Source organism: Molothrus ater, chromosome 8 (assembly GCF_012460135.2).
Source record: "Molothrus ater isolate BHLD 08-10-18 breed brown headed cowbird chromosome 8, BPBGC_Mater_1.1, whole genome shotgun sequence".
NCBI classification, from domain to species: Eukaryota; Metazoa; Chordata; class Aves; order Passeriformes; family Icteridae; genus Molothrus; species Molothrus ater.
Genome location: NC_050485.2, coordinates 12,977,372 through 13,002,661, shown reverse-complemented (window position 1 = coordinate 13,002,661; position 25,290 = coordinate 12,977,372). Strand labels below are relative to the sequence as shown.

The 25,290-nt window shown below is 40.4% G+C and overlaps 1 protein-coding gene across 1 annotated transcript; it reads right to left on the bottom strand.

The window, feature by feature from the left end:
* Positions 1-926: 926 nt before the first annotated feature.
* Positions 927-22,914, bottom strand: BMS1 (BMS1 ribosome biogenesis factor). Its single transcript, XM_036385893.1, has 23 exons — positions 22,814-22,914; positions 22,298-22,540; positions 21,738-21,928; positions 21,304-21,383; positions 20,010-20,198; positions 19,383-19,525; positions 18,028-18,149; positions 17,224-17,420; positions 16,382-16,518; positions 15,074-15,903; positions 14,144-14,245; positions 13,049-13,206; positions 12,442-12,523; positions 11,395-11,471; positions 10,146-10,331; positions 8,858-9,046; positions 8,097-8,277; positions 7,286-7,344; positions 5,098-5,220; positions 3,901-4,048; positions 2,874-3,049; positions 2,171-2,332; positions 927-1,460 (listed from the first exon to the last, which is right to left on the bottom strand). The coding sequence occupies exons 2-23, from the start codon at positions 22,471-22,473 to the stop codon at positions 1,224-1,226; spliced, it is 3,945 nt and encodes a 1,314-aa protein (XP_036241786.1). The 5' UTR covers positions 22,474-22,540; positions 22,814-22,914; the 3' UTR covers positions 927-1,223.
* Between the last annotated feature and the right edge of the window lie 2,376 nt (positions 22,915-25,290).

Sequence of the window (25,290 nt, the reverse complement as noted above, 5' to 3'; positions counted from 1 at the left end):
ATTAAGAAAATCCCAAAATACTAAATGTTTAAAAAAAAATCTACAGACCTATTCAACCAAACGTTTTTGTGTGAGGCAGCCTGGTCCCACATGGGATCTCACATCTGAGATAGCAAATATTACTACAGTGTAATAATAATGAATTTCAGCTTGATGAAAAAGAGTAAACTTTTTCAGGAAGGAGACCAAGAAATTACTGATATTATCTGCCGCACTGCCTGTGTGAGGGTGAAGTATTAAAAATAGGTATATCATAGTAACTACTTTTTTATGCCATATATGGCATAAAAAAATAATGCTGCTCTTCCAACAAAATGCCTGTTCAAAGTCTTCTGTCATACAGAGAAAGACTTCAGCTGTCAGTTAATTTAACAGGATTGAAACCATCTACCTCCTCTTCTCTCTCTTCTCTCTTCATCTAAAGCCTAACAATGTATCATGAAACCAAGCTGGCTGGACACAGGAAGATTTTCCCAAAGGAAGCAAGTTACCCTGTCAGTGCCAACCCCACAGAAAATCACAGAGTAGCTACACACATTGCGGAAGGTCTGATACTGTTTGCCCAGAAAGCTGCAGTCAGTGAGGGACCTACTGACAGCCTCAGAGTGCCAAAACTGGCCAAGTAGCACAAGATCTAGATGCAACACTGTTTTCAAGATCTGCTTAATAACCTAGTGAGAAGTGGAAAAAACTGAGATGCTTTCATGCAGGGGGAAATGATCTAAGCACAGGAGTGAGCTACTCTGATCAAAGATAAAGAATTTCCCAAACTCCTACCCAGTAACTGTTGATCTTCACACCTTTTAATAAAATATTGGCCAAGGGCAAAACTTAAGTAATAGCTCAAAGTAAGGGACATATTTGGAGACATTCAGGAGAGTTTTCTTCCACAGAAGTCCACTAAGACAACACACAAAGAAACAATATTCTGTAATTGATTAAAATATTTTATTGGCTAGAAAATGGAGAAATATGCAGTATGCATAGAAATATACTGAAATATGAAGTCTTCCAGAATATTCCTGTATAAAAACCACAATTCATACTTCTACATCTTATTTATATACAATACCAAATGTATTCAAGAGTGTGAGTAAGGTCATATTTGCATTTCTTTCTTCTCTTGAAAGCACATTTGGTGTAGTCCAAGGCCTTTTTGTTTCTTCAAGAGAAAATTGCACAGGCTCCCTATTTCCTCATTTGGCCTGAAACCTGATGAAATTTTACATATTCTTCTCTCCCTTACTAGATCCTTTCAAGCTTGACTTCTGCCTCTTTTTCTCCCTTTGTCCCAGTATGCGATAGACTTTTTTCTTAGCCTCCTTTTGCCTCTTGAATTTCTGTTCATCCTCCTTCTGCTTAACTTTGAGATATTCTTTAAGCTGTTCCCGATGCTTTACTTTGGCTTTCTTTATCTTGTAATTATTCACTGTACTCAAAGCACTGAGTAGAGCTGATATCTAGAACAGAAAATGGACAATCAATATACATGCAACCCAGTTTTGGTGAGCAAGGAACAGTGTAACTTCAGCAGACACATATAAATGAATCAGAGATTCAAGGCAAGTTCCTAATTATCTCTGCACCTGTTACCCAATTTCTAAAATGGTTAATTATTTATCCTGTTAGGAAGTTAATCAAAGCTTTAATTTTTGTGAACTCTGATTTTGGTTAGATAGCTTTTAAAAGGCTGTGCCTAATTGCTAGTATAGAACACTTAAACTGCAGTTTGGATCTTCTTGCCTCTGCAAGCACTCTAATTCTCAATTTTGGAAGCAGAGTATTTGCTTCAAATCCTGTCTGTGTTAATAATGCATGGCAATGACAAGTCAAATAAAAAACTGCAGCTGCCAATTTAAGTCACCCATAATATGAGAGCACTAAATCCAAGTGAAACTCCTTTCAAGTGCTGTGACAAGGACAAAAGTCGTATTTAGGCTTCAGGTGACCTACTAGTCTAAAAAATAGACACCATCCACTCCGTGACAGTTCCATACACATACTGTGTGCCAAACAGGAACAAAACAAATTGCAAGTGATCATTTTTCACCAGGAACATATATATCTTTAGCATTAGCAGTAGATTGAAATGCAAAAACAATAGCTGGAAAAGCTTTAAAGAACGCATTTACCCTTCAGGAGTCCTTGTTTCAGAGTAAGTGATAATTACCTTCTTTTCATGAGGCTCCCTGATAACAGCTGGTCTCCACTGGTCTTTTGGAGTCTTGCCTTTCTTCTCCAGATTCTTAGGCTTGTTCTTAAAAGGCAGTGCCTTCTGCAGTGCTTTAGGAATGTGGAGCTTATTGAAGTGCCTCTTCTCCCTCACAATAGGCTAAGAGGATGAATACAGAACATACATATAATACTCATGATCTTAAAAACTTTTATTTAATTTTTTATCTTTTAGTAGGGAAAATACCCAACAAAACACCACAAACCAAAATAGAAATACACACCCCTCAAAAAAAACCCCAAACCAAACAAAGCACACAAAAAAACCCCACAAACCAAAAGTAAACAAACATTCTCTGACAAACAACAAACCAACAACATCCTCTGACATCCTTGGACTGAACTGTAAATCTGTAAATGATATGTTCACCCCCCAATTACTACAACAGAAGTCTCAGTAAGCTTCTGGAGAAGACTTCTACCCTGCAGATTACTTTGTATACTTTAACTGACCCATAACAATCTACTCTCAACTATTTTATTTCTATCTCATGTCAGGACTGTGCTTTGTAGATAAAAATTTAAAGTCACATATGCATGTGTATGAACATGTATTCATACTGCTCTCAGTTTGCACAGGTATGAGACACACTGCAAATTTGACTGGTTTTAAGAACAAACAAAACAAAACAGAAATGTACCTTATAGAGAGAATCCTTGTTTTGTTTCAGTTTGATGCCTCGCTCATACCTCAGCTGGCCTGTTGTCTTCATGCCACTCCAACTACCTTTCTCACCTGCTGGCTTCAGCAGGGATGTTACAGGGTTATAAAACATTGGGATAGAAACAGGATACCAAGTCCTCACAAAAACAATATCTGAAAGAAAAGGTAACGTTAGTTGGCTCTAAAAATATGAAATGTAAAGAGTTCATCACATCCACACTCTAAGGAAAGACTGCCTGAACAGAACAGATACTGCACCACATGCTAGCATTGTGTTTGCTATATAGACCAAATGTCTTCAACTTGTGGTAAAAGCAATGCAAAACCCCATAAAGGCATGACCAGCACACATTCCTGAAGAGTAGGCAGCTGAATACCGTCCTGTTCATTCATATTCAAGAACAAGCAATAGAATTCATATATGTAATGTGCCTATATAATTACTGACAAAACCAATTTTCTTTTCCTTTGCCTATTTTTATATAAGAACTAACTTGCTTTTATTTTGCACTATCTGTGATTTTCTTGTGTGTAGGAAAACAGGTCATATAAACCCAAGTAAGTATAAAGTCATATTCTCAATATCACGGTGACACTCAGCAAACACAGGAGATCCTCTGCACAATTTACCCAAAAGGTTACAAGAAAAAGTTCTCAGAAAACTGTCCTTCTACCACTTGTACCACTAAATTCAACTCATCATGTTCAAGGAGAAAGCCTGTGTAAAACACTAAAACCATGCTCTGTAAAGCATTAAAACACTTAATGCAGATGCATGTCTTCAACTCAAGCCTTTTCATCTGCATACTATATGACTTCTGAGTAAAGTGAAAGAAATCCAACATAAAAAACACTTTTGAATTTCACTCTGCATCTCACAAGGTAGTTCTTACTCTGTGAATTCACATCTCAATTATCAAATCCCACAATTCTGAGACACAGCTTTGCAATCTGTGAAGAAGGATGAAAGTTGTGCGATACCTTACATGCAATGTGCAACTTACCACTCATCAGCAACTTGTCTTCAAATGTTGCTCTGAAAGCACCCACAGGAGCTCTGAGGGCCTTTTTGATCTGGCCTCGGATGCCACTCACACTACGGATCGCTGCACCTTCAAACTTAGCCACTTCCAACTGAGAGTTAAACATGCCCTGAAAATGTGAATTACCACTGTTGTTCAAGATGCCAAGTCTCTCTCTGTGACCTATGTAGGCCACAAAACCAGAATTCCCACAAGCATATCTTATAAAGAAACAGGAGAAGCATAGCATTGTCTTTAGACTAAGAGTGCTGAGTGCTGATCATACCAAAAACCCACTGAGCTGACTTCAGGTGAGCTACTGAAAGCAATCTACTTAGTCATACATCACAGGAAAGGTTGCTAAGCATTAAATATATGTATTTAAAAATTCAAACCAGAACATATCTACAGAAGCTTTACAGTTCTCCTTTGAAGTAATTTGCTAGAACACAGGACAATTTAAAAACAACCAAGCTGCCCTAAGTTGCTAGTTCTGAGATTCTAATACAATACAGTTCTTGAAGGTTTGGGCTTCTTTCATATATCACAAGAAAAGCAAGAAAAAAATCTGTCTATGCCTAGTGCAAACACTGGAGTGCTTCATTGCTGGGATCACTGCTTAGCTGCTTGCTGCCTCAAATGCACAACAACCTAAGCTCTCCCTGAGCCTGAAAGCCCAGCTAAGCACAGTGGGAAGGTCAGTGAACATTCACTTTGCAGCACTCCCTACCCCAGACATTTTTGTAACTGTAACTGAGAAGTCTAAAGCACTGCTAGAAGTCTCCTTTGACTCCAGAGTCAAAATTTAGTGGGATCAGACTGATCAGTGGGATGAGATCAGGCACAAGTTTACATCCTCCAAAGTTGTCTGCCATTGCTAACCAGTGGGTTTTTAGGAAGGAAGCAGGAGGTGGGAAGGAAAAAAAATCACACTGAATGTGAATCAGGAGACTGTTCCAGAATTTTTGTCTGGTTAACAATTACTCATATTCCTTGTAGTAACCAGTATCTTTAGAGGTCACATGGAAGAGAGCTCAAAAAAGCACAGGCAGCTCCTGAGATCCAGAACAGCATTCAACAATAACTGAGAACTTCTGCCTCAGGAAAGACAATCCCAGGTTGCATTCCTTCCTAACATCAGCTCATCTGGTTTTACAGTATACATACCTATGAACTTACCTTAATAAAACAAGTGTTCTTGAAAATTTTGAATGGAAAACCAGTTAGCTTTAATTTCTTTACAATAGTGATGGATTTATCTAAATCAAGCACAACTCCTGTGGCAGCAATCCGGAAGTCAGGCTGAAACATCAGACATGAAAGACACTGCTGAATGTGTATTCCTCAAGCAGTGAAGACACCATTTAGAATCACAGAATCATAAAATAGTTCGACTGGAAGTCATCTAGATGACTTCTAAAGGTCATTTAGTCCCACCCCCCTGAAGTGAGCACAGACCAATAGATGAGGCAGCTCAGAGCCCCAGCCAGTCTGACTGAATATTTCCAGGGACGGGGCGCCCACAACCTCTCTCATCAACCTGTTCATGTTTTACCACCCTTGTTGTAAAAATCTTCCTCCTAATATCTAGTCTAAATCAACTCTTTTAATTGAAAATCATTCCCCCTTATCCTATCACAGCAGGCCCTGCTAAGTTTATCCCCGTATTTTTTTTAAGCCCCCCTTATATATATAAAGGCTGTAATGAGGTCTCCCCAGAGCTTTCTCTTCTGCATGATGAACCCCAACTCTCTTGGGAACCAGCCTTTCCTCCTGGGAGAGGTGCTCCATCCCTCCAGTCATCTTTGTGACTGTTCTCTGGACCTGCTCCAACAGGTCCCTGTCTTTCCTGTGCTGAGGGCCCCAAGGCTGGCCGTGGTACTCCAGCTGGGGTCTCACTGGAGCAGAGCAGAGGAGCAGAATCCCCTCTCTTGCTCTGCTGCTGGCACTGCTCTTGCTGCAGCCCAGGATGTGATTTGCTCTCTGGGCAAGTACACACGACCACAGCTCAGCCTCTCGTCCACCAGAATCTCCAAGTCCTTCCCAGCAGGAGCTGCTCTCAATCCCTTCACTGCACGATCTGCACTGACACTGGGGGCTGCCCCAGGTCTGGAGCAGGACCTTGCACTTGGCCTCATTGAACCTTGTGGGCTTCCCCCTGGACCACTTCCCAAGGCTCTCCTGGACTGTATTCCATTCCTCAGGCACGTCAACCACAGCACTCAGCCTGGTGGTGCCTGCAAACTGCCTGTGTCACTGATGGTCAGTGCTCATCAAACAGTGCTGGTCCCAGCACAGACTGCTGAGGGACACCACTTGTCACCACTGCACACCAGGACACTGCGCTGTTGACCACCACCCTCCAGATGTGGCCATTCAACCAACTCCTCCTCCACTAAACAGTCCACCCACTGAATGAATATCTTTCCAACCTTGAGAGAAGGATGTTGTGGGACACCTGCACTTCTAAGATTCAGAATTTCTAACCTTTACAGAAGTAATGCAGCATGAAAATTGCAGATTGACTAGTACAGACTAGTTGACGTGCTGCTGACATAACATTCCTACCATTCACTAATGAGATTTCCAGAACTGCCATTCTAATTACCTTGGAAACAATCTAAAAGTCCTTGTGATCTACCTCACTGTGTTCTCTTTATGAAACAGAATCTTACTCAGACAGAAAGTCTCAAAGGAAAAGTGCTTTATGTACTGCTCTAAGACACTGTATTATGTGAGGGACACATGATGAAAACAGACTTTTAGAACATGTAAAAAGACAACTGTGCAATAGTACTTGAAGGCATATTTTAGGAAGGAGATAATAATCACCACTGATTACTGACAAGCTCATTACAATGCCATGCAAAGATTTTGTAACCAATTGTCTGCAAACATGAACTACCTTTGATTACTATATATCTAATAAAGATCATATCTGATAAATACTGCTTTAACACTATTTAAATTGGAATTATGGAATTGCTTGGTTTTGAAGGGACCTCAAAGATCATCTCATTCCAACACCTCTGCCATGGGCATCTTCCACTAGACCAGGCTGCTCATGGCCCCATGCAACCTGGCCTTGAATCCACAGCTTCTCTGGGCAATCTGTGACAGAGCCTCATCACCCTCACCTTCTTGAAATTTGCTAAAAAAAAAAACCAAACAAGCAAACAAAAATATCCTCTCCATACAGTTTCCCACCTCAACATAATACACCTTTCAAAAGCTTGAGTCCCGCTACTTTCATAGTTCCTACAACTACACTGTTTTATCATAATGTAAACTTCCTTCCCAGAACATATGTATTTTCCACAAATACCTATAGAAAGTGTTAATAAACATTCTGTGGTAACAAACCTACCGTTGTGCCACTGACAGACTGCACTGCCAAAAATCCTGTCCCCTGAGGAGTGATGGGACCTAAAAGAAAATTAAATTTAAAAATTTCTGAGAAGTTTTACTATGCAATATCTAATCTCTATTTAAATTCCAAAAGCTTAAAAATACATGAAAATATACTCAATGAAGAAAACCAAAGTTTAAAGCCCTCAAACTACTGCTCACATTTAAAGCCCCATAAAGGAATGGTTAACAAGAAGTTAGTCATGCAAAGGCTGGGCCCATAATGTGTGCAAAGTCTATCTGCACACAAATCAGGTTCCTCTTCAATATGCTTCAATATGCTACAACTTAGCAGAATGATCAGAATTTGATTAAAAGCCAAGCAATTCACAAATCATTTAAATAATCCACAAATATCAGAGAACTGCCTATTTTCCCACACTACTTGATGTTATTTTTTGTTCCACGGGGAAAAAGCTGTATACTTCTCATTGCAAAAGTTGCATTTCCTGGTACATCCTGCAAAGCCAGAGAGCTGTACACTGCTGAGGTGAGGCAGGACACAGCTGCAGCAGGCTCACCCCAGAAGGCTACCCTGCAGTGCATGTACAGCTAGAGCTGCACTCTGCTGAGGTGAGCTGGGACACAGCTGCAGCAGTGTACTGACAGAAGGCTGCCCTGCAGTGCATGTGCAGTGAGAGCTGCACTCTGCTGAGGTGAGCTGGGACACAGCTGCAGCAGGCTCACCCCAGAAGGGTGCCCTGCAGTGCATGTGCAGTGAGAGCTGCACACTGGTGAAGGGAGCTGGGACACAGCTGCAGCAGGCTCACCCCAGAAGGCTGCCCCACAGTGCATGTGCTGTGGGGTGTACTTGAGCAGCCGCTGCCGCCCGTTGTGGTCCTCAATGTAGAACATGGGGATGGTCTGGAAGCGCCTCCAGCCCAGCGACAGGATCAGGGGATCGCGCGTCTTCAGGATCTTCTTGTACCACCGGTGCTTCTTCAGGCGCAGCTGGTTGGAAGAGAAGGTGAACCATGCTACTGCAGGATGGCAACAGTGATTCTGAAACTCAAGCCTTAGTTTTTCAGGAATGATTGAAAGCAACGTCTATCTACACTAGAATTTTTATACACTAAGTTTTATCTTTGTTCATCTTCAGAAGATCAATCAGTATTTCACTCACTCTGAAGCCATGTGCGTATGCATACAGCAAGTACTATATTAAAAATACATTTATATATGTGCTAATAGCTTTTCTGTAGTCACTTGCATATAGATCATAAAGGTCAGAGAACAATTAATGTTTGCAATTTAGCAATCACAGTATCAGACCTTAGTCCTGAGACACCTCTGCAGCTGAACATTAAACAGCAGTAACCTTTTCCAGTTATCCAATTAAGCCTGTAAAGACCCAGAATCTGCTACTGTAGAATTACACTTTGTGTCTAAAGCAAATCCCCTATTCAGGAGACAAGGATGGAAGTTTCTGTCTTTGTTTACTGTATTTTAAGTACAAAGAAAGGAGTAACTCTAGACACCCTGAAGCACACCTGCACTGAGATAAAATGCACTCAGCCCTTTGGCTACGTACCTGTACATAGCCGACATTTCCCTCACTGTTGCCCAGACCACCCAGGATGATGGGATAATGAGGATCAAAGTTCAGGACAAATTCACAGGGCACATTCTCAATCTCTATTCGAACATACATGCCAGGCCTGAATCCCTCATACTGCACTCTGGTCTCATCATCCTGATCTTCAAATTCCGCTCGGTTAAGCTATGTGACAAAGACATAATTCACAAAATTCAAGTATTAGCAACTTGTTCAAGAAGGGATGGTTCTATTTAAAACATTCTAATATTTATATAAATCTTTTTGGGAAAGATCTAAGAATAGGTTTTGTGTGACTACAGAGGAAGATGTCTACCACCGCTTCTGTTCAGAGGAAGATCTCTACCACCACAAAGCCCTTCCAATTTGAGAATCCAAGTGGGCCTGTTAGTCTACTTGAAAGACAGTACCCAGTATTCAGACACTGATTCTTTTACTGGAATGTCCTTCTTTACCCTTTAAGTGCTCTCAGTGCATCAGCATACCAGAGCTCAGATTATCCTTTGTCACAGAGGCTAATACAAGCAGGTAAGGATTAATTTAACAACTATTTAGGGCAAAATTTTGTCAAAAGACAAGACAGTGAAGTTATTAACATTATTAAAGTTATTAATGTAAGGCAGTGTTCTCCCAAGTCAGACAAAGAAGGAAGCTACTTTTAAGCTTACAAGTTCTCATGTAAAAAAACCAAAGGCCTGGAACAAAACCAACACCTCACATTCTGGATACAGTTACACTGAAGACTTCTACCACATGTACAGAGCAATAGTCATTAATTATTCTTTCCCCAAAATAACTTCACAGTTGGATAAAAAAGACTGTCACAGGGAATTTACTTATCCATTAATAACAGTGCAAAAAAATCACACTAAAAACAATACCAGGAAAATATATGGCAGAAATTAATATGAGGAGAATTTTCACCTTCCTACACATAAAAGGATGCCTTTTTTATTTAAAAACTTTTTAAGTAGTTGAAGTTTAGATGATACATCCTGGCTTATTCAGTGATTTAAAGTATGGTTAAATATTGCACTCAGTTTAAATTAAGCTTTCACTTGTTTGGATTATTTACTTGCTTTCCTTTCCAGATAACAGAATCAAAAAGTTCAAGCATAAAAAAAAATCACAAGTATGTATTTCTTTCTGTAATACCTCCTGAGCATCACCTGTGTCTCCAGGAAAAAATCCTTGGGAGACAAACTCTTGTGGAGCCTTTTGGAAGACATATAGCCAGATAAATTGTCAAATTAGCAGACAGTACCTGTGCTTGTTTATGCATTTCTTCTTTAAGATCATCAAAGTATGTGGCATCCCCTTCATCATATTCTGCATCAAACATTTCTTTAAGTTTTCTTTTCTTGTCCATGCGCTCCTTTTTCTTTTCCTCCTCCTCAGGTTCTGGTTTGGACATTTTTTCATCTTCCTCCTCCTCTTCTTCACTTCCAGACTAATCAACAATAAGTTGTCAAACATGTAAAATGGTTCACTGAAAGCAACTCATTCTGATCAACATTTTGATAGATATTATTAAACAATATTTTTATAAATATGATTAAACAATACTTTCTTATAGTGTCAATTATTAGACACTTGAAAAACATCTCAATTTTAGACAGAAATTAGTAAGCTATTCATACAAGGAGACAACTTCAGCAAGGCCTGAAAGATCTCATTATTTAATCATATTCCTTTTCACTGACAAAACTTTTTTGACCAAAGATCATTTTATTGCAAGGGAACAGACCCTAGAACTGACCTACCTGTTATTCTACAGCTAATATAAGCATATATAATACAGGAGGAAAAAAAAGTAACTGTTGATAGCATTGAGCTATCAACTGCTGGAAGGCTGGAAGCACTCTAGAGAGCACGGGAGAAGGAAGTTTGTTCACAGACCATTTGAAAACTGCCAAAATGATGCCATTACCCTCAATTTAACAACAAATGCAAAGCCATCAAGTTGCTCAGTCCAAAAAGAAATTGATTTTTCAGTTTGTACTGTCACAGACAACTACAGTTCTGTTATTGAAAGATATCCAAGCCACAGCATAAAATTGCTTCCACCAGCCTCCTTTATGCAGATAAGAGGAGTGAACTAGGAAACTGTGTCAAGTTTCCACTATTTGTTGTGTTTAAACAGAGTGCTATAATCTTCTGCATCAGATGAGATGACATAGTACAAACAGTTATGATTACATTTGGTTTTAAAATACTTCTGTCCTGCCTCCAGATCCCCCAGCTCTTGATTAAGCCTGACACCTACTGTCAAATAAGTGAGGTGACTTCTACATAATTAACTACAAACAAAAACTCAGGCTCAGGCTAAAAACATGCCACTCTAGATAAAGTCAGCAATAAACATAAATTTTCTTTCATGCTGCCACTGATTTCCTTCCTATTGATTCTATGAGCACTGTATTTATTACATAGGATGCCTATCAGTTGATAAGAAACACATACTTGGCTAAAGAACATAAAAATGTTAAAGAACATAAAAATGCAGATCAGACCTGCTCTCCTCCAGCAGCAGCCTTTCCTTTGTGCACCACCCCAGTTTCCAGATCTTCAAAATCTCCATACAGCTCTTCTGCAACAGTGAGCACCCAAGACACATGAGCATTAGTTAACCATTCTGCTGTATTGCTCCACACCATCTCCCATGTGTTCAGTACTATGCATTTCTCAGTGCTGCCATGGAGATTAGTTTCAGTCCAAATATTTTTGATTCCCATCAAGTTTTATACATTTATTTTGCCCTCTTTACAGCTTCAGCTGAAAATTCCCAGCTAAACTCAATGTGGCTCCTCCTTTACCCTTTCAACACCCTTATGATTTAAAAAATGCAAATAAGTTTAGATCACCCCAAAGGACTCCCAATACATTAGTTTGCACTCTAATGACACAAGACACCAGCAGAGCAATTGAGCTCCTATGTTTAATTAAAAAAAAATTAAATATAGCTGACAGTCTTTGGGTTAAAAACATGTGCTTATAGAAGCCTGTTAAAGCACAATCATAATGCATCTAAGATATAGGCACATTCTTAAACTTTTTAAGTATTTCCTAATTAAAAAAAAAAAAAAAAACAACAACAAAAACCCAAAAACACCACCTCCAAAACATCTCAAGATAGATCTCACTTTTCAGCCAAACATGAAAGGCAAGCTTGTCTTCCTAATAAAGAATAGTTTCTGTTTATTTCTACCATGGCTATCTAAAAGAATAAACTATATATGATGAATAGATGAACTCAGATATGTAATTCAAAGCTGGCATGACCAAGTGTTGAGACTAAGGACTCCATTTAGTAATTTAAGTTACATACTCTATTTTTCAGACAGTAAATTTCCAGAATGTGGTATATACCTACTGTTTCTACAGAGACTGACAGCAATGTGTAATTATATTAGTATCTATATAATAATTTATATAGTAGTTTGACAAAAAAAACCCTGCAAGTATAGCACTAAGGTACAATATTCTATATACATAACTAAAAAGTCATACTTTTCTTAAAAATCCTATAGAGGAATAATTTTTAAAAGGGTTACACATACCATCTTCCTCCAACAGCTTTGCTGCATCTTTATCATCCTCCCACTTCCCAGTAACAAAGCAGTCTCGAATACTGCTCATAACCTGCAAAATAAATTGCACAGCTGCATTGCCTTGCACAGCCACAGCTTATCATCAACAGAAATGTTCTCCAAGACATTCCCCACTCCCCCATCAGAGACAATTCTCACATGCAGCTCCACATCAAGACAGCATTACCAAAACTACACAATGCCTCCCCAAAAGCAGGATTGTGAACCCAGTATAATTCTTGCCAAAAAGTCTTTGCATTACCAAAATCTCTACCCTACATTGTATTTTTGCTTGGGTCTCCCCTGCTTTTTATTTTTCGGTAAATAAAGAACAAACTATTATCCACCAAATACTCAAATGAGACAAGCATTAAATTGATTTACTTGTAACTTGCCACTCTTCTAAAAACAAACATTGGAATTTGTTACTTATACTGACAGCAAAGTGGCAGAATCTAAGACACTGTGACCATAGCTCCCACAGCTCTGTTTCAATAACAACTCACTCATGCTTTATGAGACACAGCCAGGACAGAACCAGGCAGGATATACAGAAGCAATTATCCAATGGCATTACCTCTTCTAAATCCCAATCTTGTGGCTTTTCTACCAGGAATTTGGAGCAGTCAAGAGCATTAGCCTTCTGTTTGGATGCTTGGTCTGGACGGCTGACACGAAACAAACCTCCAAGTTCATCATCTGCACCCTCACTCTCCTGGTCCTCATCCTCCACAGCTAAACCAAACACAGAGGCTGTGATGATTTCCCCCACAGTACATGCATGAAATTCATTAACCACCTCTCTCTTTATGTTTCCCAACAGCTGCAGCAGTTTAAAGAAATAAAAGAACCAAACTGGAACAGTTTTGAATGTAAAAGCCTGAAGAAAAAGGTACACCGATCTAGTTGTTTTCATAACTGGAATAATATTTTAAAAAAATATTGTCCAATAATTAAACAGAGGATGCTTGCTCAATATCACAAATCAGAACAATAGCAAAATGATCTGTGAACAGGAAGGAACAGGAATTAAGCTTGTGTGTTAATTAAGAATACCAGACTGGAGAATCTGTCAGAAAGTCTTCTCACACCTGCACTGTGGAAGGTTTACAATCTCATCATGTTCTACAAAGGTTCTGCACAATGAGATTGGCACTCTCAGACACCAACTGTAAAAGTTGTGAATTAAAACAGGACAAGTTACATAAACAGCAATTTTCTCTTCCTTTTAAGCCAGCTATTTTCCCTTGACAAACACCTGATACTAAGTCATGTATAAGAGACTCTTCCACAGTCACAGTGAGACAGAAATTCCTGAAACCAGCCAACAGACAACATCCCTTTATGAAACACAATTACCACAACGGGTATGCATAATATCTATCAGATCATTACACAAATAACCAAACCTTAAACGTTTGGAAGAAATAACTGTGTAAGAAAACATGAGTAACAACTGAGCAGTCTGGAAAATGAACTCAAAATGCTTTTTACAGGAAAAGTAAAAACTGTCTTCCTCGTTACAATTATTAGTGAAATTGAGCATCAGCAATTAAAAAGTCAATTAACTCTCCTCAAGCCTCCCACCAAAAGACCATGCTCAAATATTCAGACTTGAAAACTTAGTAACAGCTAAAAGCCAGCTGGGACAAGTTTCCAAACAGATCTGTACCTGTTCCATATACAAGTTTCCGAAGATTGGGGGTTGATCGCTGCTGTCTTAGAAAGGCCTCAGCTGCCTTCTGTGTGAGGTCCTCCTTCCATTTAAGTGCACCTGAAAAGGGAAAGAAGTTGCAAAAAAGAACAAGACTCAGCAACTACAAAAATAATTCAAATAAGGACATGACAAGAGACTTAAGAAGTGTAGACACAGCTCACAGTTTCTTTTTCTCATATTCTATATATACACAGAAACATGAACTGTGGATAACCAATTATACCACTGATTTATTTTTTTTTAGGCTAGAATTTTAAAAATTTATTAACAACAGTAACAGATTTGATCATGTTCACGATGATACATGTCTTCTTCACAGACTCACAGAATGGCTGAGGTTGAGAGGGACTTCTGGAGGCCTCTGTGTCCAGCCCCACTGCTCAAGCAGCCACACCTAAGGCAGGCTGCTCAGCACCATGTCAGGATGGCTTTTGAACATCTCCAAAGATGGAGATTCCTGCTCCAGTGCTCAGTGAGCAGTTAGTGCATTTTAGTAACATTCCCCCAAACATATTTTAGCCTTTCTAGATGTAACAGAGCATCATAATTTGTTTTACGCACACAGCTATAAAGAGAAGTATATGCAAAATCAATGAAGTTTTGTTTATAAAATGAATCACCTCCGTTCTAGAGGAAGGAAACTTGACACTGCATACTACAATGTAAACGAAAGACTTAATACCAAGTATTTCGAGCTTTCCTAACTTGAAGTTTTGCTACTTAAGAATTATATCTAAATACACATTTTTATATATATATATATATATATAATATATATATATATATGACAGGCAACATTAAGGATTATTCACTAATTATATCATTTAACAATTTAACAATTAATACAATGATGTGGACAGTAAAAATTAAACAGTTATAGTCTACCTGTTGTGTCAGCAGAAAGATCTATTTTTTCTTCATACTCCTCTTCCTCTCTCAGCAGGTTCTCCACATCATCATCCTCAGTATCTAGAGTTTTAACTTTGGTGTGTCTAACACTATCAGCTTTCTTTGCTTTACTCTGCTGAAATCCATTCCTATTTGTCTCATCAGCTTCTAATTCCCCATGTGATTCTCCTTCATCATCACCCTCTTCAAGGGAAGAGTTCTCATCCTCAGATTCTGATGCCTCTTCTGCAGTGCAGTTTCCTGAATCTGTAGTGAGCACTGCTTTTCTTTTGGGGCTGTGCACTGAGATTTGTGGTTTTGTTTCTGTATGTTCACTATCCATATCACACTGCTTAGATTCAGCTCTCTTATTTGCAGCCTCAAATTCACTAACTGAGCTTTCATCCTCACAAGTCCTTTGTACGTCCCCCTCCTCCTCTTCCTCCTCCTCATCTTCCTCCATCTCACTATCTTCAGGGGCAGTTTCTCCTTCTTCTTCAGAGCTCACCTCCAGATCATCATCACTGTCAGCAAATGCTGGTAGCTCATTCACAGCTTCTTCCTGAGGCACCTCTGTTTTCAGGCGCTTGGCTCTCCTACCAGCCATCCCTTCCCACAAGAGCATTCTCTCACTTTCTTCCTCAGCATCATTTTCATCATCACCATCACTTCCATGTTCAGACACTGCTTCTTCTTCATCTTCTTGGTCATCTTCCTCATCACTTGCTGCATCATCATTTTCCTTCTCGTCATCTTCAAATACAGCCTTCCGACGAACTCTTCCACTCTTCAAATCCACCTGCCTCTCTTCTTTTGGCATCACAAACCTGCTTTCCCAAAGACCACATTTGGGGTAAGATGGTAAAGTACAAGAAAACTTTAATGAAAGAATTAAGCTTCATGTTAATATTGTTAAACAGTTCTACAAATTTTCTTTCAAAGAAAGTGAAGTTACATAGACCATTAGAAAGGCACTGGCATCCTTTAGTGTCTATTTATTCAAGAATATTGAACATTATAACCAAAATTAATTCCAATAAATTTCTTCATTTTCCAAGGAATTAATTAAAACAGAAATGTTACTTGTATCAGCAAGAAATTCCTGGAAGGCAGGCCTACACTGCTTGCAAAACATTCTAGTACCAATTACTTTTATCCCAAAATACAGTGTGGCATATGAGTAATCTCAAAAGAGGAAGAAACAGACATTTTACAGGCTGTGCTCTATTGAGAATTCTTCCTAAATTAGAGCCTGAAATTAGAGATTCATTCATGCTCAAACACTGCTCAACATTCAGAACTTACTCTTGTCCTACATCTTCTGACCCCAAGGGTGTAGAGTCCATGAAGAGAGAGACCTTGCTTGATGCCATCTTAACATCAATGGCTGAGTGTGTGGAGATGAGGCTCTGAACAAGTTCCTGATTTGGCCTCGCTTCCTCCTGGAAAGACAAGACTTTTTACTTTTCAATAAAGTTGAATAAACAAATGTCTAATGACACCTGTCAGTCTAAACTAGCAGAAATACACATATGCAAGAAAAAATTGCAGAGCATTTTAAAGAAACATCTTCTCAGAATAGAATAGCAAGGTCTCCCTTCCCCTCTTCACATTTCAAGAATATCTGTAATATCAACCCAAGAAAAATTGAAGAGGGACTCCTCCACAATATGCAACCACTACAGTAAACACCAGCAAACACATTGTTACAGACCCAAAGATATTTAACATTTAACACAATACAGGGAAAAAAAAACTGAATTCAATTTGTTTGTAGATAAATCTTTTTTTTTCTCCCTTTGACCAGTCAAATCCTGTAAGTCTTTTCCCAACAATCATCATGCCCTGCAAGTAAGAGTAGTAATAGTCCAGCACCAGATTTCATAAATCTTAGGTCAATATTTGGAAAGTTATTACACAAACTTTAGCTATTTAATATTAAGTGATCTTCCAATGTTTTGTACAATAACAGATAATAGAAATATCCCTTCTCTGAAATCCCTGAAGGAGAAAAGAACTAATTACCCACTATGGATAGATAAGGATTGATTATTTTAAAGAAGCTTATTTTTAAACACTTCTTTTGGCTTTAAGGATAAAAACTATATTTTCCAAGAGAATTCAAACCACCACCAGCATTCTTTTACCTCTTCTTTTTCATGAGCATGGCTTCCACCAAGGTCAATGTAAACAGCATCTTTGTCATACACAATACCCCCAACTCCTGAGAGAGGGGCATAGACAAGCTTCTCTTTCTCATTTAAGGAACGTTTCTTCTGCTGCTCAGGGAGGGCACAGGGGTCTGGCAGGAAACTCACATCACTCACTGTAAAGTCTCCAACACCTGAGGGGACAGACAATCATTCACCAACAGGAAGCTCTGTACCAAATATCCAATTCCTCTGCCTTACCACTGAACTCAGAGAAAAATACATTAATTCACCAGAATCCTGCAAAGCTTTGTTTGTTTCTTTGCTTGTTTTCAAATGACAAAAACAGCAACTCACTTTTCTGAGTAGGTCTGTAAATTTATTATCACGGTATTTCTTAATTTAAACTATTTAATCATTCACTTAAAATATTAAATTATTCAATTCTGACCATAATAAATATATTACATAATTTACTAATTCACATCATTTAAATTAACTTTTCATAATTAGAGTTTATATGTTTTACATCTTAAGCACTTTCTAAAAGTGATACACTTATAAAAAATTTTAAATACTGTGAATAATGTGTTTATCAGTACAACAAAACTGCACAATTTAAAACAAAACTATTTACAAGATTTATTTTCACAAAAATGTGCATTATGAAAAAAATTTCAACAACATAACAGGCATTTAGGTGAAAAATCTGTTGTATAACATACTTTAAAGATACAAATAATTTCAGCTATGCTGTTTTTCACATATCAGTACAGAAAGAGTTCTAAACTGATAAATTACCTGGCATGTGAATTTGACTTTTGTTTTTTAGGTGTGCTCCTCTCAGGTATCCATACAGTGATATCTTCCTGTCACATTTGGGATTGATTCGAACATCCTCTGGGTTTGTCAGCTCTTCCATTCTACTCAACATTTAAAATAACAGTTAAAATATCCAGAGTCTCAATGGTAACTTTTGAGAGAAGGTAATTTAAGAGAACATCGCTGCTGCCACTGCATGATCTGCAGCCTCTAATAATCAAAACTGAATTATCATAAGAAAGAAAAAAATCATGGAAAAAATTATCTTCTAAGAACATTTTAGAATTCTTTTCTAAAAGCTGTATAATGACGCTCAACAAATTTCCAGAAGGTTTACTGACACTCACTGAGCAGGTACTGCTTTCTTAGCACATTTTGACTACTCTTTTATCGGCTTTGTACACACAACCCTCCTCTAATCAATTTCACCGTTAGAGGCAAACAGCTGAATGTCACATTCCCTGCAGCCACACAACACCTTCTTTTCCCTAAGAATGCTGGTGAGCAACACAGAAGCTACCACAGAAAAGAGGGGCTGTTTACAGGCAGAGGAGGGGAAACTCCTCTCTATACTGCACAGGGTAGGCAGCACACAGAGCCAAGGAGGAGAATGGGGGCACAACCCGGCATCAGATCAGTTTAAATCTGACCCAACAATCATGAAACTGCAACACTTAGAGCACCCTAAAACCTTGTTACTGAAATACTACAGAATGTGGGGTTTGCATTTTCCCTCTCTTTGCTTGATGTATTCTGCAGGTCTTTGCACAATGCTTATCTACCTCTCTGACAATTTTTCCTGAAGAATTAGAGCTAAAGAAGAGGCTCATTCAAGGCACCTTGGATTATTGTGGGAATTTAGTCATAACTGTAAGCATTCTGGCAATAAAATATGAAAGGTGAGGTAATCAAGATTACTTTCATGTTCCAGCTGCCATCAAGATTACTTTCATGTTCCAAAGAGACTGTGAATGAAATGCTATACAGGGAGACAGAGCAGAAGGGATATTCCAGGGAACTCAGAGGACTAATTCACCAACTGTTCTTTAATCACTAGAATGCTGTTTCTTTTCCACAGAAATTCAGTATACTCATCAACAAGCAGGATTATTTTAATTATCCTGTGTTTCAAATGTATTTACAATATACCAGAGGCATGTACATGACCTGACACAAGTGAAAACTGAACTGCAGAGGCACCTTCCCTTCCCAAAGCCTCTCAGGGAACACCAAACACCCATTCACACACAGAGCTGAGGGCAAGCAGCACAGCTTTTTCAAACAACAAGGTGCTGTCTATGCTGGGAATAAAGAACAGAGAGAAAAACACACACCTGTCTGCAAGAACATATGGGTGAGATGTTTGCCAAGTGAGAGGCCGGAATTTCATAACCGAGATAAAACGCCCCAAGTTGTGAATTTCCTGCTTCTGATATTCTCCATGAACCATGCCAGACAAATAAAACAACTTGGCACCCTAAGCATATTAAAAAGACATAAAAACATAAAAAATTCAATTTAATACCCATAAAGCTAACAAGAAAAATACATATTTAATGCAATTATAATTTATAAGTCTTAATTGAAAATTATATTACAACTGGTTCTGAAAGATCAAACTAACCAGGTTACTTCAACATGAAAATTGTCCCTTAAATCTCATTGGAAAACTATTCACATCCTCAAGACCTCATACAGACCTACAAGCAGATCCTCCTTGCACAGCACCTGCATAACAGACCTAGTAGCAAATTAGGCATCTTATCACACCAGGATTGAGAATAATCACACAACTATTTTAGCAAACAGAAGAAAGATTAAACAATCTGATACAGTATCAACATTGTTCACTTACCTATTTAAAAGATGTAAGAATATAATAAACACTTAAGTATTGACCCACTTTTAATTTAGCTTCCATAAAGCAAAATATATGAAAAAATTAATGTTAAATGTCATACCGGATACACTTCAGTCCAGAATCTGTGCTTTAACTTCTTTTTAGTCTTCTTTAATTGTTTGTTGTTCTTGAATGTGTCCAAGTGGGTTAGAACTCCCATAATTTTGGGAAAGCCATGTACCTGGCAAATGTTCAGGAATTCAAACGTTTCCATCTCAAATCCAAAGCTGGCATCAATGAGCATTAGAACCTGTAAACAAAATATTCACATTTCACTACAGCAATACCACAGTGCCTACATGAGATTATTTCAAATACCACACCTTTAAACTCTTAAGCTTCTCAGGAACCAAAATTCTAAAATGCACTGACACAGCAGCCAACAGTCACATGAAAATGGAAGCAAAGTTGGTTTAGAGTTTTAAGAATAAAGAACTTAAAGCATACAGGAAGTGATGACAGATCTTCAAGCACTGATGTAATCTCAGCCCCCTAACAACAAATCCAAACAGATTCTCAGCACCACCATGTGCACACAGAATCTGAATCATCCACCAGCAAAAGCATTTGTACTGTTTGGTACATGTCCCATACCCAGTAGTAAACATAAAAGTAGAAGAATATCTAGATCAGTGTACACATGTATTTAGATATTTACATAGTTAATACTTAGACAAGGATCCCAATACCTAATCAGCTGTGAATAATATACTCCCAATCCTCATGTAAAGTAAAATTCTAAACAAAGGGATCATCCACTGGATCCCCAGGATCAGTTGGTGTAATCTCTTGATTCAAAAGTTGCAAGTAAATTACAACAGTGACCACACTCCACTGAAATCAGCTGTATTACTACAAAATAGATGGAGACAGATGGAGACCTCAGGGTGCAAAGAAACCCCAACTAGTACACTGATACATACTTCCACTTTGAACATCAGTTGAAAACTTCTTGACTAAACAACTCATTTTCAGATTTTATATGGTTTAACCAAATCCCTTAATGAGAAGTCACTGTGTCACCTTGGCTCGTTATAAGATCTTCCACTAGAAGTTTACCAGTTGCATTAGCAATGAAGCCCAGCAACATTTCCCTTGTTTCACATCCTCCCCACCACCACCACACACACACACACACACTTACTTTCCCCCACCCTCAGGATGAGGAAAGTGCTGGGGTTGTTCCAGAACATAAGGTGTGTCAAAGAGCTCAGGTCTTGTTCTTTCGAAACGAAAGACAGTTTTGCCTTTGATAGCAAAAAATGTGTAGAGAAACCAGACACTGGTGCAGTCCAATCAAAAGTAGTATTTTCAATATAAATTATAGTAGAAATCACATTCCATGGTTAACTTACCAAATCAGCAACTTTAGCCAGGTCAATCATTGTGTTAATGTCACACCCACATTCAATAATGGTCAGCCGGCGTTTTTTACCTGAAAACAGAATTAAGCATCAAAAACTGCAACACAGGGAGCAAACCAATAGTTTTATTTTCAGGTCACATTCCTGGAGTTCCTCCAGGGTAACTGGGACTCAGATTCTGGTCTAGCATGTAAATCAACCAACATGCATCACTAGAGAAGTGTCTGTTTTTACCTGTTTATAACTGTACTATAATATAATTCTTTAACTTAAAATTATCCAATCTTCTTTTACTGTACATATGCCAGATCACACATCCAAATGATATCTTCAAAATGACCAAAAATCACGAGAACATGAGCACATCCCAGCAAGACAAGTAAGGAGCACAAAAGAAGCATTTGCATTTCTATCTTTGTTCTCACCTGAAACAATTGTAACAGGACCCCGGATTTCAACCAGCTTTTGCCTGGTGAAGTTCTTAATGAGACACTTTATCACAGTGCTCTTCCCAACCTTGGGAGGGCCAACCACAACCACCACCACGGGAGGTGGCTCCAAAGGAGTCCGGTCAACCACGGGAATGTGATGCTTTTTAGTCTTCAGATCCTGAGTTCTGAGGAGAAATTTGTAATAAATAAACACAGGAACGCCATGGATAGTGGCATTTACTATTTGAAAGTCTTCAGTATTTGCAAAGGCTTGAGCACAAATGGAGCACAAGCAGAGACACCAGGAACTCCCACTGAGCCTAAGGAGCTATACTGCTTTTCTGTGGATTAACACAGTGTACAGTGCAACAGAGATGCACAAAGCACCCCACTCCTGACAGCACAAACTACAGCGACTGGGTGAATGATGAATGCCAGGCAAAGACACCAGAGAAAACACAGTCTGTGTATGTCTACACAAAGTAACAAAGAAAGCCCAGAAACTCCCACCCTCCAGCCGCCTAGGCAGGCTCTGGAGCAGCTCCCACTCTCACCGATGGAAAGTCCTGGCCATCCGCACAGCGGACTGCACCGTGAAGGCTTTGGGGTTTCTCTTCCGTGCATTCTCCTCATCGCCTATTCCCAGGTCATTGAGATAACGTTTCCTTTTCTTCTCTGCCTTCGGCCCGCTGTGCTTTGCACGATGCTTCTTCTTCTCTTTTTCCTCCATCTTACTGGTTCAACACTTGTTTAGAGCCAGCAGGATCCTGAGTTCCTCCGTGTGACAGCGGGCACAGCTGGCACAGGAGGAGAGCACAGTTAGCACAGGGCACGGGTACACGGCACACCAGCTGGAGAGCACCGAGCAAGCACCACCGCACCCCGCTCACGGGGCCCATTCCCGGTGCACGGCAGCCCCCGCGCCCCGCACTCCCGGCCCGGAGCCCCGGGAGGCCGGCAGCTCCCCGGCGGTACGGCTGAGGGCGGGGAGCTGCCGGGCACACCGCGGGCCCTCAGCTCGCCAAGGGGTCCGGCCGCGGGGCCCCTCCCCACGAGCAGCCACCACTCACCGGGGCCGTGCGGGCCGTGGGCCCGGTCCTGCCCGGTCTGACGCTGTCCCGCCCGGTCCGACGCTCTCCTCCCGGCCCGACGCTGTTCCCCCCGGTCGGGTGCTGTCCCCCCCGGCCCCGCGCTGTCCACTCGGTTCGGGTGCTGTCCCCCGGCCCGTCCCGGCCCCGCCGCCCGGCCCACGTGTGCCCGCACCGACCGCTCCGTTGCAGAGCTGCCCTCCCGGAAACAGCGGCTGCGCGCGGAGTTCCGTGCGCGGCGGCGGAGCGCTATTGCCGGCGCACAGGGTGTCCCACAGCGGGAGAGTGGCAGCGGTGCCGCGCAGCCCGCACCGGGCACCGGGACGGGACCGGGAGTCGGCCCCTGTGCGCGTGTTGAGGAATAAATGACTGCCCTGGAAGCTCTGTGAAAGCCCGCGGTAGCTCCCCGGCGGGGCCGGCCCCACAGCACCCGGAGCGGAGGAGGCGTGGGAACATTCAGGTGCCCGCGGGCTCGGGGCAACCCCCGCACAGACTGGCAGATGCGGCCCCAGCAATTACTGCGAGAAAAATAAAAAATCAATCCTTGCCAAGGACTATGGGAGGACGAACAAGTCAGAGGGTAAAAGCCTATGAAGAGCTTTTCCGTGCAGTGAGGTCTGACGGAATTCATCAAAGAATGACAGGAACAATGGGGATTTCGGCCCTGAGCCCCGGGGTGATGAGGCCATCCCATGACCGAGCCCCGCCGTGCCAGCCCCGCCTGGGCACTGAGGGCCGCGCTCCTGAACCCTCCGGGAACGGGGACTCCGCCACCTCCCCGGGCAGCCCATTCCAATGTCTAATCGCCTTTTCTATGAAGAAATGTTTCCTGATTTCCAACCTAAGTCTCCCCTGCTGCAGCTTAACACTGTGTCCTCTCCTCCCGTCGCTAATACAACTCAGGTGGGGGCGGTTTGCAGGTACCAAGCCCTGCAGCCACAGGGACATGACCAGGCATGCGGAGGGCAGGGTACCCGGGTGAGAAGTGAGCCATTGTTTTATTTCAGCTCTGTGCCCCGCCTGAAGGCCAGTCCCCGTGAGGTGCGCTGTAGGTGCACACCCTGCTCAGCGGAGAGCCCTATTGCCAGGGGTGATGCTCCTTATGGCAGAGCCAGCGAGGGGCAGGACTGCTAACGAGGTGTCGGGCGTGAGCTGCTCCCTCCGTGCTGCTGCCGGCCCCATCCTGCCTCCCAGGCAGATGCCTTCCCGCTGGGCTTACGGGGCCGTGGCTGTCACGCTGTCACACTGGAGGAGGCGGCTGTGAAGAAAGGAATGTGATTGCAGGTTCCCGCATAAGGAGGAGCTCGGGACACCCTGCAGTGAATTAGCCCAACCTGACTGAAAGTGACATTGGTGAATTTGGGTCCTCGCTACCTCTTTGACAAGTTATGTGGAAAATACATTTTTCAATATTTACTATGTAAAATCCTCCCTTCTTTTATAAACAGGAGTATTTTACAGGCAGTAGAAGAGTAGTTCAAGTACTGAACACATTTGGTTCCTGCCCCAGCATCACCTGATCATGACAGCAGAGATGCTGGCAAGTCCAGGGGAGATTACTGTACCATTGCTGTGGAAGTACCTCCTAGGTATAAGCGTTCTCATCAAAAAGGTATTGTGAGGGAGACAGTATATGTAAATAAATAAGTCTTAATGCACTTTTTTCAAAAATTTACTAAAAGAGTCATAGATACAATCATAAATACAATCATCCTTTTGTCCTTCATTCTCAAATACAACTTGTGTTCAAAGTGCCTTGCAGCTATTTTCTGAAGCCATACAGGTGTTCTGTAATACATGAGCTTGTTCCAATCCTCTAGGTCAAGGCAGAAAAGTTATAGCCAGATAAAAATTACTGACAAAAGTGTGGACTAATTTTCTGGACTTCTTGTGTACACACCTCCATAGACAGTTTGTTCAGGGATATCAATTTTATTAAATAAAATAATGGTCTGTGATTAAGTTTTATTGTTTCTCTTGTTCTATAAACAAACTGAGTTAATAACAAATGTATTACAATCTAAGCATACTTTAAAATATTCCAGAGCCACATTTTAAACCCAAAAATAGATCTGCATGTAGAGTTTTTAGCATCCTAGGCCTAATACTGCTTTAACACACATCCATGGCAGTTCTCCAGAGGTACACGTGAAGAACCTTTCCATGATTACTGTGGTCTTCTGGATAACCATGGATGTTGAGAATTCTAAAAATAGGCTCAATGTGCAAATACGAAGATGAAACACATTTTTTTCTCCTCAGTGCAATTCTACAATTTCATGAAGGTAAAAAAACCTTAATTTGGCAACTAGACAATCACAATTAAAAAAAAAAAAAAAAAAAAACAAAAACCAACAATTTGCAAACAAATTACACAAAAGAAAATCACAAAAATATTGCCTTTTAAAAGACTGTGGTCATTTTTAAATGAAATCACTATAAATTAAGTACCCAGGAAA